This window comes from Vanellus vanellus, assembly GCF_965231255.1.
Source record: "Vanellus vanellus genome assembly, chromosome: 3".
Taxonomy (NCBI): domain Eukaryota; kingdom Metazoa; phylum Chordata; class Aves; order Charadriiformes; family Charadriidae; genus Vanellus; species Vanellus vanellus.
In genome coordinates, this window is record NC_138907.1 from 34,562,428 (window position 1) to 34,580,739 (window position 18,312).

Consider the following 18,312-nt stretch of genomic DNA (forward strand, 5'->3'; position numbering starts at 1 on the left):
TAACTTCACTCCCGATTTTCTCTACCTCCTCCCCCTCAAGCAGCGCAGGGGGTGGGGAATGGGAGTTGCAGTCAGTTCATCACACGTTGTTTCTGCTGCTCCTTCCTCCTCAGGGGGAGGCCTCCTCACACTCTTCCCCTGCTCCAGCACGGCATCCCACCCACAGGAGACAGTTCTCCATGAACTTCTCCAACATGACTCCTTCCCACAGGCTGCAGTTCTTCACAGATTGCTCCAGTGCGGGTCCCTTCCACAGGGTGCAGTCCTTCAGGAACAGACTGCTCCAGTGTGAGACCCCCATGAGGTCACAAGTCCTGCCAGCAAACCTGCTGCAGTTTGAGCTCCTCTCTCCATGGGTCCACAGGTTCTGCCAGGAGCCTGCTTCAGATTCTTCAGGTATAGAATCATAAAATTATCTAGATAGGAAGGGACCTTTAAGATCATCGAGTCCAACCATCAATGTAACACTGCCAAAACCACCACTAAACCATGTCCCTAAGCACCACGTCTACCTATCTGGGGCTGTAGGTGGATATCTGCTCCACTGTAAACTGTGGGCTGCAGGTGGACTGCCTGCCTCACCATGGTCTTCACCATGAGCTGCAGGGGAATCTCTGCTCCAGTGCCTGTAACACCTCCTCCCCCTCCATCTTCACTGACCTTGGTTTCTGCGGAGTTGTTTCTCTCACATATTCTCGCTACTCTCCCCTTACTTCTGTTGTTCCCCTTGTTAAATATGTTATTCCAGGGGCGCTACCACCATTGCTGATGAGCTCCGCGTTGACCAGCGGTGGGTCCACCTTGGAGCCGGCTGGCATTGGCTCTATCCGACATAGGGGAAGTTTCTAGCATCTTCTCACAGAAGCCACTCCTATTGCCTCCCCCCCCCCCCCCATCAAAACCTTGCCAGGGCAAACCCAATACATGCTACTAAAAACATGTATTGAAAGGGTAGAGAACTCATGTGTCACCTTTATTTTCACTAGATTCTTTATGAACAGCATATTCTCACTGCTAGAACCATTTTTTCAAATGACAGTAGCATTGCTCTTTGCAGTTCACAGTGCTTAAGAAAGTGCCCTTACATGAAGATACATGTATAGATGGCTTTCTGAGGCACCTAAATTGATGATAATCCATTGAGATGAATCTCAAGATTACTACAAATTGTCTCATTGCTCAATATTGAGTGAGTAACATCACCCTGTGCAATACACTATGATAGAATACAAGGATATAAATATCCAGAATAGCAAAAAGCAATTTAAGGAAAAAATGGTACGTTTAATCACATTTCACTGAGTATTGACATCAACTGAGTTGCTATATAAAGCTTTCAAAGCACAAATAGCCTAAGTGTTGATCATTTAACTGGGCCTATATTTGTAAAAATTATTAATCAAGGGATTTTTATCTGTGGTTACAGAAATCAGGAGCTTACTTATCTAAATGGGTTTTTTGGTTGAGTGTTAGTACAGCTGAGATGGAGGATTTATTTGGTATAGTTGGATTAGGTGAGGTTAGTCCTTTCAGTTAGCCTGTTTCTCAGTAGCTGAAGGCTTTTCTTAATTTTACAGATAACTTTAAGTACTGAAGAATTCATTAATTTAAATAGAAATAATTGAAACTTCCTGTGCAGAAAAGTAGGAATCCGCAATATCTGGTTTATGGACAAGGAGTAGGTAGGGTTTTTGTTTTGGTTTGGTTTCTAAAAACATTGAAAACAACATAACTTGGCTATTATACTGCAATGTATTGCATATAATACCTGTTCTACAGTGTGTTGTGGTTTGGGCTGGGTTGTGGCTGGTTTTGTCTACCAAGTACTTAAAAATTATTCTCATCATTCCCAAAGAAGTTTAATTTTTCATGGTTCTTTTTGGTGCTCACAGAACAGTCTAATCCTCATGACCTGTGAGTTTTAATGGTTTTTCATATTCTCCACTTAAGCATTTGGCAGCTTTTAATGACTTAATTTGCTCTGATTAGCTTACCCTATAAGTCTTTGCTTGTGAGCAAAAGGATATTTTTAATTCAGAATGTATGTTAATATAATATGCATAATCACAGGTCGGGGGGGGGGGGGGGGGGGGAGTGTATCCAGTATGCGTATTTTTTTTCTTTCCCTGGTTTCCAGATGTATAGTTTAGTAAAGATTATGAACAAGTCTCTGCTTAGAAACTGTTTTAATTTGAAAACTTGAAAGACATAATCCCATCCTCCCTCAGAACACATATACTGCTGAAGTTGCAGTTATTGCAGGGTTATGTTTTTCCTTTATTGGTTCCATTTATATCTATGAATAATGGCTTCCCATGTGGTAATCTAATTATTGTTTGAAATAATTGGTGAACTGGAACAGTGTCATAGATCAAGAAGGAAATTAATAAAAGAAGGGTAAAGGTGAATTATATGGAGCATGGGAGTCTAACTAGGAATAATGAGATAATGAAATTAAAGAAAAATTTTGATCGAAGACCAACAACATCTACACAGTGAATTCTGTTGAATAGTAGAACTTGCAGAAGCTCCAGCACATGGGATATTTAAAACTGAGCTGGACAAACAGGAAAAAATGGACTGCAGGGAACCAATTCTTCACTGGCAAAGAGGTGGACTGGATGACCTAATATCTCATTTCCACTGCTAGCACCTATAAGACTGTTTGAACAAATAGTTGGAATTCTGTATGTCTTCTAGCCTCACGTGGACTTCTTTTGTATCTAACAGCATTATCCTGGGAAAGTTCTTGACAGTAAATAGCTTAATTTTCAGTCTTTCTCATCTGAGGATATGTAGAGCCAAATTGTGCCTATTTGTTTACTTGCAGTACCAAGAAGGAGAGAGCTCAGAAAACTACTTGTCCTAAGGATCACAAAAAATCCCCTTAAACTGACCAGCAGCACAGGGGTTTTCATATGGTGGGAAATAAGCAATGACTTCATTGATTTTTGACGTTTTGAATTCTAACTATTTGCATTTTGTGTCTTTTACAGACCATCTGAAAGGAGAAATAACCCAGAGGCACATTCAGAGGGCAGCTCTAGGTAGGAGTAAAACATTTCAGATACAATAGGATACAACAGGGGCAACAAGCTCTCTCCAAGGGCTGAATCTTCTTGTGGGGCAGGTTGTATTTTCTATGACAGTTTTTGCCATAATATTTCTACTATAGTCCATACCATAAATGGACTCTGTGCCCAGAGACATACATGGGGTCTGTGAACTTCGCCAGAGATTTGGCTAAAAAGGCCAAAGATTTTATGGATGGTGAGAAAAATAATGCAAAAGTCTTACAGGTTTGGGGGTTTGGTATTGGCTTGCTGTCTTTTCTGGGTGACCAAAACAAGAACAGAGGTGTCTAAATTCTCCTCATTTTTAGGGTTTTTTGTGCTTTCTGATAAGTCTAATTTGAATTGCCATTAACAGACATTGATTTATCTTGAGACTGAGCTTCTAGCCATGTTGCCACAATCTGTCTAACATACTTTTTAATTTTCCTTATTCCAAGAGAAACCTGAAGGCATATACAAGTCATTTCTTTTGCATCTAGTTATAGAAGTTGAGAAGTTATTTCTTGCAGTTTCTGTTGACACAGCTGTGAAGCTAAAAGTGTCTCTGTAAGTTGTTCAAATAAGTGTAAAGTCATCCAAATTTGGTTTCAGATGCTTTAAGCTGACTCCACTGACTTTGTACTGAGTGTACTGAGTAAGCCTAGGAGTGTTCATATGAGAATTCCACATTGGGGACAGTAAACTTCAGCTAAAATGTGACAAAAAACTGGTGGGGCAGTAACACTTTAAGCCATCCTCACTTAGATCCATAAAAGAATCCCAAAATGTGTCTTCATGGACCTTCTTCACATAAAAGATGGAGTTAACTCAAACCAGATTGCAGTTGAGGGTTTTATTTCTATGTGTACATAACACAATGAACAATATTTGTCTCATGATAAGAGACAGAAAATTTGGGGGCTTTCCTTTCTCCCAAATGTCAGAAAAATAAGTTACTGCAGAGTAGCAAAATATTTTCCACTTTCTCTTTCTAATTTAGCCATGCATCTCAAGCTCTGTTGATGTTGTTATTATTTTATACCTTTATCCTTTCTTATTTTTATTTAAAAATGAGCAGTGAAAATTAATGCTGTCCATGTCAATAAACCCCAGGAGTCAAAGTCAGTTTATTTTGATCAGTATGAGAAAGGGAAGTGAAGGAGGTGTTGACCTCTTCTCCCTGGTCTCGAGGGACAGGACACCTGGGAATGGTTCAAAGTTATGTCAGGGGAGATTCAGACTTGATATTAGGAAGCATTTCTTTACCAAGAATGTGGTCAAACACTGGAACTGGCTTCCTGGAGAGGTGGTCGATGCCATTTAAGAAGCATTTGGGCAATGCCCTTAGTAACATGCTTTAACTTGGTCAGCCCAGAAATGGTCAAGATGATCATTGTAGATCCTGTCCAACAGAATTGTGCTGTGCTGTGCTCTTCTATTCTATTCTATTCTATTCTATTCTATTCTATTCTATTCTATTCTATTCTATTCTATTCTATTCTATTCTCTGAAGTTAAATCTAAAGGTGATATCTTCAGTATAACATGGAATTCGTTCTTTAATTCACTCCAGGTTTTAATACTGTCTATTTGCTAATTTTATGCCACTTTAGGAAGTTCCATCAAGATGAATCACATCAATGCTGTTTATGAGAATTCCTTATTCAGTGTCTCAAAAAATGAATTGATGTATTCTGACTGTAGGTTTCAATGTGCATGATATCATCTGGTCTTGTATACTGATTTCTTACTATATAGAAAACTGTTGCAAATGTCGGTTTCAATAACTGTCTAAGCTGCTTTTCATAAAATAGGTAAGCATAATTTTTTCTTGACCTTAAGAAATGACACAGTAGTGACTTTACAAGCTATACATTCACATTGTAAATATCCTATTAGTATTCCACAACATAGCAAGCAACCCATATGTTTTCAGCTTTTGTTTTGAGCAGATATCTGCTTATCATCACTAAGTCTGGACCACACAAAGTATATTCCAGACTTTTTTTCCCCCTTCGTTATTCTTTTAAATACTCTGGATATTTTGACTTAATATTTATTCTATGAGTTGGGGAGTATTATTTGCCTGCATGCCTTTTTGGATGAATGTTCTTCCAAGGAGTAACAGGTGTCAAGTCTCCCAGGATCTTCTTGATGACCAGAATGTCATCAGGATATTTTTAAACGAAAACTGCATGGTAAAAAGTCTAATTAGGAGTCTGTTGAAATCCCAACGTGAAATAAAACACACCATTGTTTCAATTAGAAACCAAGTTAACATCTTCCAGCTGCCTTATTTTTTTCTTAACTTAAAGCATTTTATGGTTAAAACTCTTTAAGAAGCTATTCTAGCTGGATTTCTGTTTCCCTCGTGGCTACGCTTAAGATGTGGATTTCTTATTGAAGGAAAACTCCACTACTTAGCCAATTGTTCTTAGCTAGCTATCTCCTTTAAAACACCATATGCTGGAAGTTAACAAAGGACACAAATAGATGGGAGGTTTCATTGGAGGCAAGGGAGTGCTCCATGTTTTATAGTGTTTCATGTGTTTCAGTACACAACCAGAAACGTCAAATGCTTTGTGTGAAATTGCAAGGATTCACTCTCAGTGTGACTTTCATCTTTATTAATTGTAAGAATACCATATTATGCAAATAACTTGTTGTATTCAGTAAGATCTTTCAAAGTAACATGCCTAACTTCATTTTAAGCAGTATTTAAAATCCCTTTTGCATGCTTAGCTGCATTTTTTAGGCAGTATTTAAAAAGAAATAATGTGCAAACTGTTGAAGTACTGACAGCAAAAATATCAGGCCACCAGCATGCTTCTGGGTAGAAAAGATGGAAGAAAAGAATGGAAACAAAAGCTTTCCCTGGGGTTTGCAACCTTGTAGAAGGAAAACACGTATGATTCCAATGAAGCATTATCTTAAGATGCTTTAAACTAGCATTTCAGCAAAATACAGGACCTGATTCTTCATTATCTTATTCCAGTTTTGTGTTGATAGAACATGATTACATACAGACAATCAGGATAATGTAATAATATTCACCATCACTGGGTGAAGACTGAATCCTAAGTTGGACTTGCCTGATGACATAGGAAATCCTATGACATATTGTAGTGAGAAGATAGTTCTATGGGGATACAATCATGCTAGCAAAAACATGTTTTGTACAATAACTTTCCATAACAGAAGCAATTGAACTGAGACTAGCACAGTTTTGCGTATTCAACTACATCTCAAATAGAGGCCTCTGTTGGGTCAGCTCTGGAAGTTAGGGAGGAACCTTGAACACACTCCTGGCTGATCTGCCTGTATCAGCAGAAATGTCTAGTAAATCTACCAGTCCCCCGGGCTGTTCAGTCAGCTTCAAGCAGATCCTCACAAAGCTTCATACACAGAAGTGTCATTCATTATGTGCACTATAAAACGTGTTTTCTAAATCACCATGAGTGTTAGAGTCTGTGGCCAGTGATGCAGCATCTTCAGCACAGCATGTCCCTCATTATCGATAATTGCAGTTACTTTATCAGTTTAGTTGAAATGAGGTATTGCAACTTTCCATTTCAAATATGCTTCTTATTCATCTTGTTCTTCATGAGCCTCCCTTCTCTTTTTACGCAGGTTTTGAAATCTGGGCTAGTAGCAACCTATCAGTTCTTTTGGGATTCTCCTGAAAACATCAAGACATGGCAAAACCTTTCTGCTTCTGGGGAGTTTTGTTGGGACCAAATTAACCTCTCTCTTTCTGTCCAACTCATTGTATCTGTAGAGCTATTTGAAAAGAAAAAAAAAGTATAATGTAACATGGGTAAAGATGGCGAGTAAGGGTCTGTTACAAATCTGCATCCTTTGTAAGAATTTCAGCATGAACAGCCAGTTTTATCAACATTTTATTTAAAAAAAAAAACCAAAAACAAACCAAACCTTGTTTTCCCCGGTTTTGTAACTTGGGTGTTAGAAATAACATTTTATATTTCTGCTGTTATTCAAAGAGCTGTTCCCAAGTCCCTTTTTGGGCAAACTTCCTTTGAAAAAGCCCATTCCTCGTGAAGAATAAAATTACTAGGTGAGTCAGAAATAACAGATATATTTGAATCCCCAAAAATGCATACCAGCATTTGATTTAGAGTGGCAAATGCCTGAGAGCAAGGATTTTGGCATCTGTTATTTTTATATTTGGATTTGTAACACACATTTGTTTTAAGCAAAAATGGGGAGCTTTCTCTTTATCTTTGTTCTCTCTATAGCTTTTTCTACGTAACCTTTTCCTACATTTTCAGAGTTACATACCTGTTCTAAAGATATTAGTATCAGTTTACGCCCTTGGTCCTGCCCTGCTGTGTGTTTCTATACAGTGTGTTTCATTCTGCTTCCTCACATTTCCTTGATTAGAAGTGAAAGAACAGCATGATCAGTACCAGAATAAAGCAGGGACAGACAGTGCTGCATAATGCATCAGGGTACTACTGCAGGAATAATCCAGCCAGTGTTAGGAAAGAATTTCAGAGAAACTATTCCTCCAATGCACTAGTTTGTGGTGCTCTGAGAACCTGCCACTACCATATATCCCATACCCAATGGGATGCAAATATGTTGTCTAATGCATTTCTGCCTATCTGGAGCAAGGGAATTGGGAACTGCTGCTCTCACTTGTCCAGAGTGAGATACCATAGACTCACAGAATGGTTCGGGTTGGAAGGGGCTTTTAAAGATCATTTAGTCCACCCCCCCTGCCATGGACAGGGACATCTTTTTCTAGATCATGTTGCTGAAAGCCCCATCCAACCTGACCTTGAACACTTCCAATATAACCCATGCCACTAGAAAGGCTGGGCCACCATGTCTTTTTATCTGGTGAGGATATAAGGTATGTTTAGGAAGTGTATTGTAGTTCTCTCTGCAACCATAGTATCATCCTACAGACATATATAACATTAATTAGGCTAATAATTAATAACTGTCTTGAACTCATCTGCTGTGATCTGTGTGAATGGAAAACACATAGCACTTCCAAACTGCTGGGTTGCATCAGAGTTAATCTCTTATTTAAATAAATCCATACTTAAATAAAATGAGCTCAGTTTCTTTCACTGCTTTACATCTTGTAACTGAGATGCCTTTTAACTTTGTTCATATGAAGCGGGAGAATCTTGATCTGTACTAATGCCGTGAGTGAAGAGACACAAGTGTTTTCAATCACAAAATAACAGAAGCTGAGGAAAGTGGCAGTTTGTGTTTTCCCACACAAATCCAATGTAGTCCATGGAGAATAATAGACTGCCTGTTTTAAGACCATCAGTTTGAGTGCTGAAAAATGATAGATACTAAATAAAGCACTTTAGAGAAATATTCTGTATGGAGTCCAGAATTTTAACTTTTTTTTTTACAAGAGATAAAGCAACATGTCCCCAGTACTGCTGCGTGTTCAAAGATGCTTCCTCTAAAACCGTGTACCTGGGTTCATGAATTTCCAGTCTGTAAAATACGCTACTTTTAGTCAAAAAAAAAAAAAAAAAAGCACTGTAGTTATTTGGCAATGACCTCAGAATAAAGGAAAGATTTCTCTTAGAAATTCACAATGTTGATCTGGATGGTGTTTCTGTGTGTTATATTCTTCTATATATTTGTGCTTGAAATGTCAAGCAACAGCAGTGTTTTTGTAAAAGTTCCCTGTTCTTGTGCATGTAAGGCACTGATTTTATTCCTAGGGTGACCTCTAGTGGTATCAAGGCCACTCTAGTGATGGGTTTCATTTCTTCAGTCTTTCTATTTCAAAGGAAAAAAAACAGAAATGCTTTGCATTAAAGTTTATTTTTTGAATTCTGAGACTGACAGAAAGCTGGTAAGACCGTGCTTGTTAAAAAGGATGATGATTTTTCATTATTGCTAAGACAAAAATATCAATAGCAAAACTGGCTGAAAATTCAGAAACCAGTACCTCTTTGCCTTTTTTTAAAATGAGAGTTGCACTCTGACAAAGATAAAGATACTTTTCAATTTGCTTTTTGCGATTATTGTAACATATGAAGTGCTTTTATAAATATTTACCAAATCAGTTTTTAAGCAAGTGCCTGAAATACTGATGGACAATTTTGAAGATATATATAAGTAGTTATATAGGATATTGTAAGTAGATTAGAGTATCTTTATAGCTTATTGTTACTGCACTGTATTTAAGTCCTTGTACTTATTCCACTTTTTTTTGGAGGAGAAAAGCATAGACTTTAGCCTGTGAAGTTACACACCCTAACAGACTTGCTCTCTTGGTTTCACATGCTATTTTGTGCTTTAAGTGAGCACAGTATATGGCAAAAACTCCGAGCTCTTGAAGAGCTTTTCTATTTTTGTGTGCACCAAGTTCTTCTGTAAAGATGATCGCAATTGGGAAAAAGAACCACGGATTCGAAGCAGCGGCTAGACAAGCGTCAACGATTCCCTGGCAGCAGTACTTGAGGTTTCTTCTTAGGTAGTATGTTTTGGGGTTTTCCCAGTATTACATAGGAATTAAGTTGAAAACTGTAGGAGGATACTTTAATAAGAAGGCACTTCTTAAACCTGTCTCTTCAGGCCTCAAGCCTGCATACACCTTTCCTTCCGTAAGTTTCTCTTCAGCCTTTCCAGGGTGTTGTGTGGTTTTATTCGTTGCTGTGTTTTTTCTGTTACACTTTTTGGCAGTTTTTACTAGGTACAATGCTAAATTCTAGAGGCAGCCATGAATTTTCCCTTTTATTGTGTCTTCAAGAAGGAGAACACTGCATCTTTACTGGAAATCTTTGCAAAAATGTTTTACTGAACTCTCAGAGAAAATTCTGAGATTACTCATGGGTTCCTATTAAGCTTCCCATGCAAACCATTCAACTTCAGCTTATCAGACCTCAAAAAAGAGCAAAGACATCTTTGGATCAAGTGATATTTTTATTAGGAGTCATGAACTTGTAGCACAGCTATCCAGTTCTCAGTTTTATTAACATTGACTTCAGCATTTCACTGTTCTTGGAACAGCTTGCAGTCTCTGTAAGCTTTCTTGCAATATTTCTTCTAAAATACTAAAAGTTTAAGTGTGAATTGCATTATTATTTAGAGATTCCTTCTAGCGACTAGCAAGTAAGCAAGACAGAATCTGGAGATGAAGCTCTCAATTCTCTAATTTGGTCTACTGAAATTAAGATATTAGGAAAAAGATGCTGTGAGAATAATTATACATTGAAAGAGGTCCTCAGAGAAGTTTGCAGGATCTCCAACCTTGGAGTTTTTCACGACATGTCTGGACAACCTAGTCTGATTCAGTTTTCACCCAACTTTGAGCAGTAGATTAGACCACACAGCCTTCCAAGGTCCCTTCCAACAAGAATGATTCTGTAATTCTAAGACAGGACTTGAGGTGGAGTAAGCAAAACATAAATTTGGGTTTATACACACAGTCCACTGATTCTAGGCCTAAGTTTGTTTGCTTTAGCTTCAGTATATCTCAGAGTAGCCTCTCTCTGTTGGGTCTTAAAGCTGTTAGGATAACTTAGAGTAACTTACAGTTTAAGGTGCTGCAAACTTATTTCTTCGTGGACATGTACAGTGGGTGAGTTGGGCAGCTTGACTAGTTCTCTGTCAGTCAAGGTTTCCTCCGTGAGAGCTTTTTGTAACAAACAAAAGTTCTGTAATCTAATGAAATGTAAACAGAAAATGGAGCTCTTTCACATCTGTATCTGCTTTGATTTTTTTCAAGGTAAAGGTCAGACCTAGAATATCAATTTCTATCTGATCATGTAAAGCACAGGACAAGGAGTGGATGAGAAACAGCATGGCTAATGTGACATCCACTGTTTCAGAACAAGCTGCAAATCTGGTGAAAAACTTCTTCCATTTTATGTTTTGCTGAAATGGCTGAAAGAATTAATTCACTACTTCTTTGCTCAAAAATTTTTGCATGTTTAAGATCAAAGAAAATAACAACTTGAAACAAGTGCTTACTAATAATATCCCACAAATTTTCAGAGGTTGGATATACTTCTCCAGATAGGAATCTTGTGGATAAGTCGTAATTGTTTCTGGATATGTCAGGATTGTCTCTTCTCAGTATACAGTACAGTGTAATTCAGCCGGCAGCTACCAGACCATCGAGCTCAATGTCCTGTCCTTCATAGGCCGTAGGAAAGAGCTGTCTGAGTCATGAGAAATGCCTAAATACCTGTATATTTCTCGCACCTTCTTGAGCTGGTAGCCCACCACAGACAGCCTAGCTGTTCTGCAGCTGCAGCCAATGGGTATGGACATGGGAGGACCAGTAAAAGTGTAGCACCCAATGTGGTTTATGAGCATGGCCAGCAGGGACAGAGGGTCCCAAAAACATAATCTGGTTCCCATAACTGCCCAAGTTGTATATGGCCCTGATCTAGCACATGTGCCAGAACAACAAACAACATCAAAATGAATCTTCTTAAAGAATAACATTTCTGCTGACATGAAATCCTATGGTTGTGGCTTCAGAAATTTTCTGGAAAACTCGTACATCGTACCAACATTTAGAAAAACATTCAGAAAACTCTTTTGGAGGGCTGATAGATTAGTCAGGTGGGAGAGTGGAAACAAAACTTCTGTAGTACTTTGGTCCTTATTGTACACTTAACCCATGTGAGGTCTTAGTGCATACTCTCTGCTATTTGCACAGAAAAAAAATCAGATCCATGCTAGATGTGCTTCAGGCCCAACACCTTTTGTCTTAATTGGGGCAAGGGTTAAAGTAAACACTGTACAATGCAGCCCCATGCCCATAATATATTGATTTCACCAACAATGGTGTAATTTTCCTTTCTGTTTTCTATCATCTCCTCTACTTCTCTCTTGCAGATGAAAGATCTTTTACTAATACCTTATGGCGGAAAGATCAAAATTGTTCAGGCTGATACTACCATATATATTTTTTTGTTAGTATTCACCTCTTGAATCAAGGTCCAAACCTCTTTTATTGTCTAACTTGAAGTGACTTGTCAGTTGCATGACCCATCTATACCTATATACAGCTGAAACAGAAGCAGTTAAGTATAAAACATGTATGCTTATTTTTCCTTAATATTATTTCAAATGGCATTGCTATAAATTCAGTGTACAGTCCAAAATAAATGCTCTTGTGCGTTGTCATGAGTGTTTGTACTGACAACCCCAGCCAGAGTTCCACACAGAATGCAGGTAAAACACCCCTTATTTTTAGAAGACATTAAACCTATTGAATTGATCCCACAGTTGCTGTGTGCATTGCATTCCAAAATGTGACCTGCAAGCACAGGATTGACTGTGCATGCCTATGTATATTGCTCATGCATATTCAGGCTGGCACCCCTCAGAACTGAGAATTGTACATCTGCTTATCTGAGAATCCCTCACAAGAAATGTGGATGAACTAAAGCTTCAGTATCTCTTCTATGCTCTGTGACACTCAGTGTGACCTCACCTTCAGCACCCTTAGATATTTCTTATTGTCAGTAAAGTTGTACTATGTTATTCTCAGTCATGTTCTTATCTTGACCAGGCATTGCTTTACAAAAGTTACAGCATTGTCTTACTGCAACTGTGGTCTGCACATTGGTGGCAGCATATTCCTAATGTCTGACCTTCATGATAAGCAACCAACTTCAGAAGTTTTTTCCATCCTTTTCTTTCAAGAAGTGCATGACAAAACTTAGCAAAGAGACTTTTTTTTTCCATGAAAACTCTTGGATGTTGTAGAAATGAATGCTAACGAAGCCTCAAAACTTATAGATGACATTGGGAGGCAGAGAAAGATCATTGAAATACCATGGTTTTATCTAATGGATTATCTAATGGTAACATGGTTTTATCTAATATTATGAACAAGATAAATGATGCAAGAACAATCTCATGTAATCAAATGGTAAAATGCATTTATTAAGTGTAGGCAAGAATCTGAGTTAGTAGGGGTTTCCTGACTAAGACCCAGCCATGTTCCTATTCCACTAGATCAGCTGGAGTGTGTGGAACATATTAAACTTGAAGTTCCTTATTTTTCCCTTTTTTTTTTTTTTTTTCCCCAGTATATTGTACTTGTATATTTGGAAACCAGCAGAGATCTAGCCACAACGGTTTCAGAAACTTTTATGGCTTGAGTGCAGCTGATGTGAAGGCAACGCCTTCTGTTTCATATGCCATGTATTTTCAGGACCAAATATATAGATGACTAGTTTCAAAGAAGAAACTTGAGGGAATTGAAGTGTGAGTCTGTATTTAGCCAAAACAGCTCACAGAGACTGGAAAAAATAGATCCACTTTCCAGGTGTGCATTGGAAGTCAGTTAGTTTGAGCCAATATTAAGATAGTAAAACAATAAACAATAAAATGATACAAAGAAAAGCAGCATACCAATGGACCCTTTTACTAAATTCAGTGATTAAAATAAAAATAAAAATAAAAATCAACAAAATGCACAAAATTTGTAAAGTGCTGAAAATAGGACAGTTTGTTTCAATGTATGCTCATGACCAACTGGCTGAAATTTTAAAAAATCTATTGTATTAGGGTAAGGCGTAAATTGCTCTAAAACCCACAATATAAAATCTTCCAGACATTAGGGTATTTTTGTCTTCTCCTGAGTTTCATTGTGCATACCCATCTTTGCTTTTGTATAAGGTACACACGTGGTGCCTGGTGACAAACATAGGTTGACATGGCTCAGGGGAGGAATAACCAAGAAGAAGGGGAGAATTGCTTGTAAGCTGATCCTGAATAACAATGGATAGGTAGTTCTTTTTAAAAAACTCAAATGACAGCATATGGTCCAGTTTGAAAGCATTAAATCCCAAGTTTGCCAAAAGCTGCAAAGCTGATAAATAAAGCAGTAAAAATATTAACTGGATACTGAAGTCAATTCTAAATGTGGTTACTTCAAGTGACTATAAATTTAAGCAGATAAACACAAGACTATCCAGTGAAAAAATGAAAATCTTTGACTGCAAAAGTACAGCTGGAGGGCAGGGCACTATGTTATTTGAGGCACAAGGCAATAAATCCCTAAGAGTTTGACTTCTAGGATACATTCAGGATGAGAAATATATGAGCGCCCCAGAGAGTATAAAGTTCAGGGTCACAGAGAGTTTCTTGCAAAATTTTCTGACTGTAGACAAGAATCTGCCAGAGTATTTCAAGTTGTTGCCAGCTTGCAGTAAACTATGGTGATAACACTTGGTATCTCATGCTAGAAATAGTGTTTTTCATCCATGCTTGCCATATTGCTTTGAAATAGCGATCCAGTTAGCAGGTGCTATCATTTCTTTCTGGTACTGTCTGATTTGGTGATTTGGAATGTGTTGTAAAATTTACTACATCCTGTGCTCCAAAATTGGCCCTTTCAGTAGAACAAAGTCATATCTTAAAATGCCTCTTAGAATCTTCTTTATGAAAAAAAGCCATAACCCACAAACCTTTATGATGTGAACTGAGTGTCAGCTTATGCAGAGTTCACCTTACTCTCTAAGCAGGCAGCTGGTATCAATTGTGTCCTGTGCCTCGCTTCACCAACTGGGTTGCGTCTGAAGATGAAACAAAAACGGTTAGCCTGTAGTTAAATATGAAAGTTGCTAGCTATTTCACTACCCAATGTAGCATTGTCAAAATCTCTTCTTTACATCATGTGACTCAGTACTCTTAACAAAAGACTTCACAACATAGGATTTGTAAGTTTTGCCACAGCTCTATGTTAAGTTATGCTGATGTAAAGGAACTAATACTCTTTACGAGTACATTGCTGACTTCTGCTAAAATAACTCTGTTGTATAGAATTGGATGGAGGCATGTCAACAGAAACCCCTAGTACACAGAGGTAATGTTTTCCTAAACAGGCACGTTGTACTTCCCCTGCACCCCTGAAACCTGGGTCTGCATTATCCAGGATCAAATTGCAGCAACGGCATCTGTTTCCCAGGAGAAGTCACTGGGGCACTAAAAAGTGCATGTGATATTGCTGAATGGCTCATCTCAGTTGATGCACTAAAAGCATAGAGCTAAACTGTACAATCAAGTTTCATATGACAAGCTGTCAATCAATGAATTAAAAGTCAACCCTGAGTGAACAAAGCAGATACCACGTTGTATTCTTCTGTGCAGTTGCAGAAATGATATCTGATAGTTAATATTTCAGCAGTAGCACCTCTGCAGTTTGTAATGTATATGAGCAAAAGTTGGGTCTCGTGAATTATCAGGTTTTTGTAATTTACATGTACTTTGCACCTCTGTGGTTAATAGACAGATGAAATAATTTGATGTTTTAATAAACATTTTCTGTTTCTGCATTGGCAAGCAGGTATATACAATAGAAAGAAACTCTTTAGAGATATAAAAACCTGAAGCAAAAAGAAAGTATTTCTTCTTAGGTGTGTCTCTTAAATTTATCATTAAATATTATGCTTTCTACATTTTAGTGTCTTTTTAGTCAGTTTGCCCTCTCATGTTATTTTAAAATAACCAAACCTGCTTACTGAAGAATGCTAACATTAGACATGAGACACAATGAGCCAGTAGCCTCTGCCTTAGCTTCCTACCTTCAGCTGCAGCTGAAATTGCCTCGGCTGGTGGGAGGAGAGGGGTGTGAGGCAGCAGTAGCAGGAGCCCAGGGGCAGGAAGAGGCCACTGCAGGGATTCGGGAAAGGTGAAGGGGAGAGGGGAGAAAAGAAGTAGCAGGGAATGAGGAGGAGGCAGAAGCAGCAGCAAACAAAAGGGTTGAAATACACTCCACCAGACCATAGATCTCTTTTTCTTGTAACATCAGGAAAGAGCCATGTGTTCGTCTGTATATATTACAGTAGGCAGATTCAAAAAGGTCCAGTCTTTAGAGCAGAATGCTAGTCAGTTCACAAGCACCGTTGTTGCAATGAACAGGCATGACAAAAAGCTGAAATGGAGACTGCAATGGTTTGGGAAAAGACACCAGAGAAGTTACAAAGTAGTGCCCAAGTAGGCATATCCTGGACTTGCCGTACCACTGGCCTTCACCTGATACTGTGATCAGATCTCTTCTGCTTTTGCAACTGGAACACAGTGATGGATGTCTAAGTTTTAGCCATTTGCTTGATGAAATATCCAATGCTATTTTTGCTGCTGGGGCCCCATCATCTTGCCATGTCCTCATCTCTTTCCATTCTGCGCATATACAAAACTTTGTGCTGCTCCACTTGCCCACAGCTGTGTTTCTTGCTTTCATCACCAGTATATTGCTAGAGATAATGGGCGAAGCTGTATTCAGGGTTGAGGATGCCGGGGTCTTTGTGTGATAAGAGGTAGTCATCTCATATAAAAGGCTTTATTATTATTTCTGAAGATAACTTGCAACCAAATGATCCCTTCTACAATGTGTAATCAGCAGCAGAAAAGCATTTTTCTTGGTGTTTTTATATATCTGACAGAATTCTGCCTAAGTTTGGCTGCCCTTTCAGAGCTACTGCAAAAATATTTTTCCAAGTACTAGATGTCCAAATAAATCAGGGAAGGAAAGCTGCAATATTATGGCCTTGCATCGCTCTGGAATGACTTGCAGAATTTGGTGATGTTTTCATGTAGGGAAGTCCTCACTTCAGAAATAGCATTAACATTTCAAAATGTTACTGTCTTCCACTCCGTATTATTTCCCTTAATTATAAGGGCTGGAGCCACTACCTCCTGAACTCAGACACCGTAACAAATTGTGCAAATAGGCCAAATGTACTTCAGTGTGCTCTGAAGAATCCCCTTTAAACACTGCCGAAGATGGCTCAAGCTTAGTCTGGCTGGCTTTCCATGGAAACATATTAAGGATGCTCACACGGTCTGTGAGCATGGCTCACTTGGGAGACAGTAACTCCCTAAATTGTTTCAGTTTGTTCCACAAGAGAACATTTCTCTCAAGCCTTGATGCTGTGTATTCATGAAGGTCAAAATAAGTGTGAAGCCTCAGGAGCTCTGCAGTGTCTCCCCACAAATTCCCTGTGTAGCTCTTCACTGTCCCACATTATGCCTTCTCCTGAGTATGAAATCTGACAAATCAGAAAATCCTGATCCCTTGTAATCGTTGAAAGGTTTACTGCTTTCCTTAAAGGTTCTGGCGTAATTATGGTGGCCTTCGGATTATCCATTGTGTTTGGGTATAACTTGTAGAATGCCACTGTTGTAGCATCTTGTCTGCCATGATGTTTGCACCTCCTGGCTTGTGCATTCACTTTAACATTCCAAGCAGTTTATTTTTTAATCTTTTGAGGGTACTCTGACCACAACAAATGTCTTCATCTTATCATTCTTTTGTAATTTGCACATCCAGCAAAGCCTTTCGATGTATGAAATGAGAATTGTGCATGGGCTTTGTCCACCTTGGCCATCTGTATTAACGTGCTTGACCTAAGTGCTTTAAATGAAATAAAATGCTTTTCAGCTTCATCTGTATTAAGCTACAGGGTGCTACAACAAGAGATTAATGGTTTCAGCTGGCGTGCTGACAGGCGGAGAGGGGTCATTACTGCCCTCTTGTTCCAGACAGAATTCCTTTCCTTGAAGAGAGGGTGCACTCCTCAAGCCTCATGACAGGTTGATGTAGAATTTATTTTCTTGGCAGAAATAATAGTCAGGATGGAAACTTGCATGTATTGTACAGCAAATCTTTTGTTTCTTTCATTTTTCTTCAGTTAAAAAGGTTAAACATGTTTTCTTGGGAACCTTAAACTATTCTCATTCATCCCAGAAATAGAAACTGTTGTAATACTAGTAGGTAACTTTACATTTCCTTTCACTGCTGAACATATAACCCATGATGGAAAGACTGGTTTGCCATCTCTCAGAATAAGCATATTGTGTATTGCATGCTAACTAGCTCTGTGATAGGATAGGGAAATCCTAAGCTGCTTTCCTTGGCTACTTTTAAGGTATTTCCTCAATTTTCCTTTACCTTGAAAAATTTCTCACATAGTTTCAGGACATTTTCCATTACTTCCTAAGTAAGGCATAAATAAGGAATTTAAACATTTCCAGAAGAGAGAAACAGTTAATGACCCCCATTTCATTACCTACCTCTTAAAAAATTTTTATTCTAATTAAAGTTGCTTCTTTTGACACCATATGATCATTCTTACATCTGATCATTTCTCCTATAGCTGTTTCCAGTCCTTCTGAAGAGCTAAATACGCTTGATCCAGTAGAAGAGAAACTTCGAACGCAAATTGAAGAAGAAAAAAAAAGGTATTACTTCTGTCTCAAACTTCTGCCATCCTTCAGAAGATAAATTATAC

General features: G+C 38.4%; 1 protein-coding gene across 1 annotated transcript in view; it reads left to right on the forward strand.

Annotated features, from left to right (window-relative positions):
* KIF6 (kinesin family member 6) overlaps nt 1–18,312 on the forward strand; it is a gene marked incomplete at both ends in the record, with an annotated part of 169,772 nt that overhangs the window by 138,918 nt on the left and 12,542 nt on the right. Inside the window, 2 exons of the mRNA XM_082481021.1 lie at nt 2,997–3,047; nt 18,178–18,262. Coding sequence (XP_082337147.1) covers nt 2,997–3,047; nt 18,178–18,262 — 136 coding nt within the window. The remainder of the gene's footprint in view (nt 1–2,996; nt 3,048–18,177; nt 18,263–18,312) is intronic.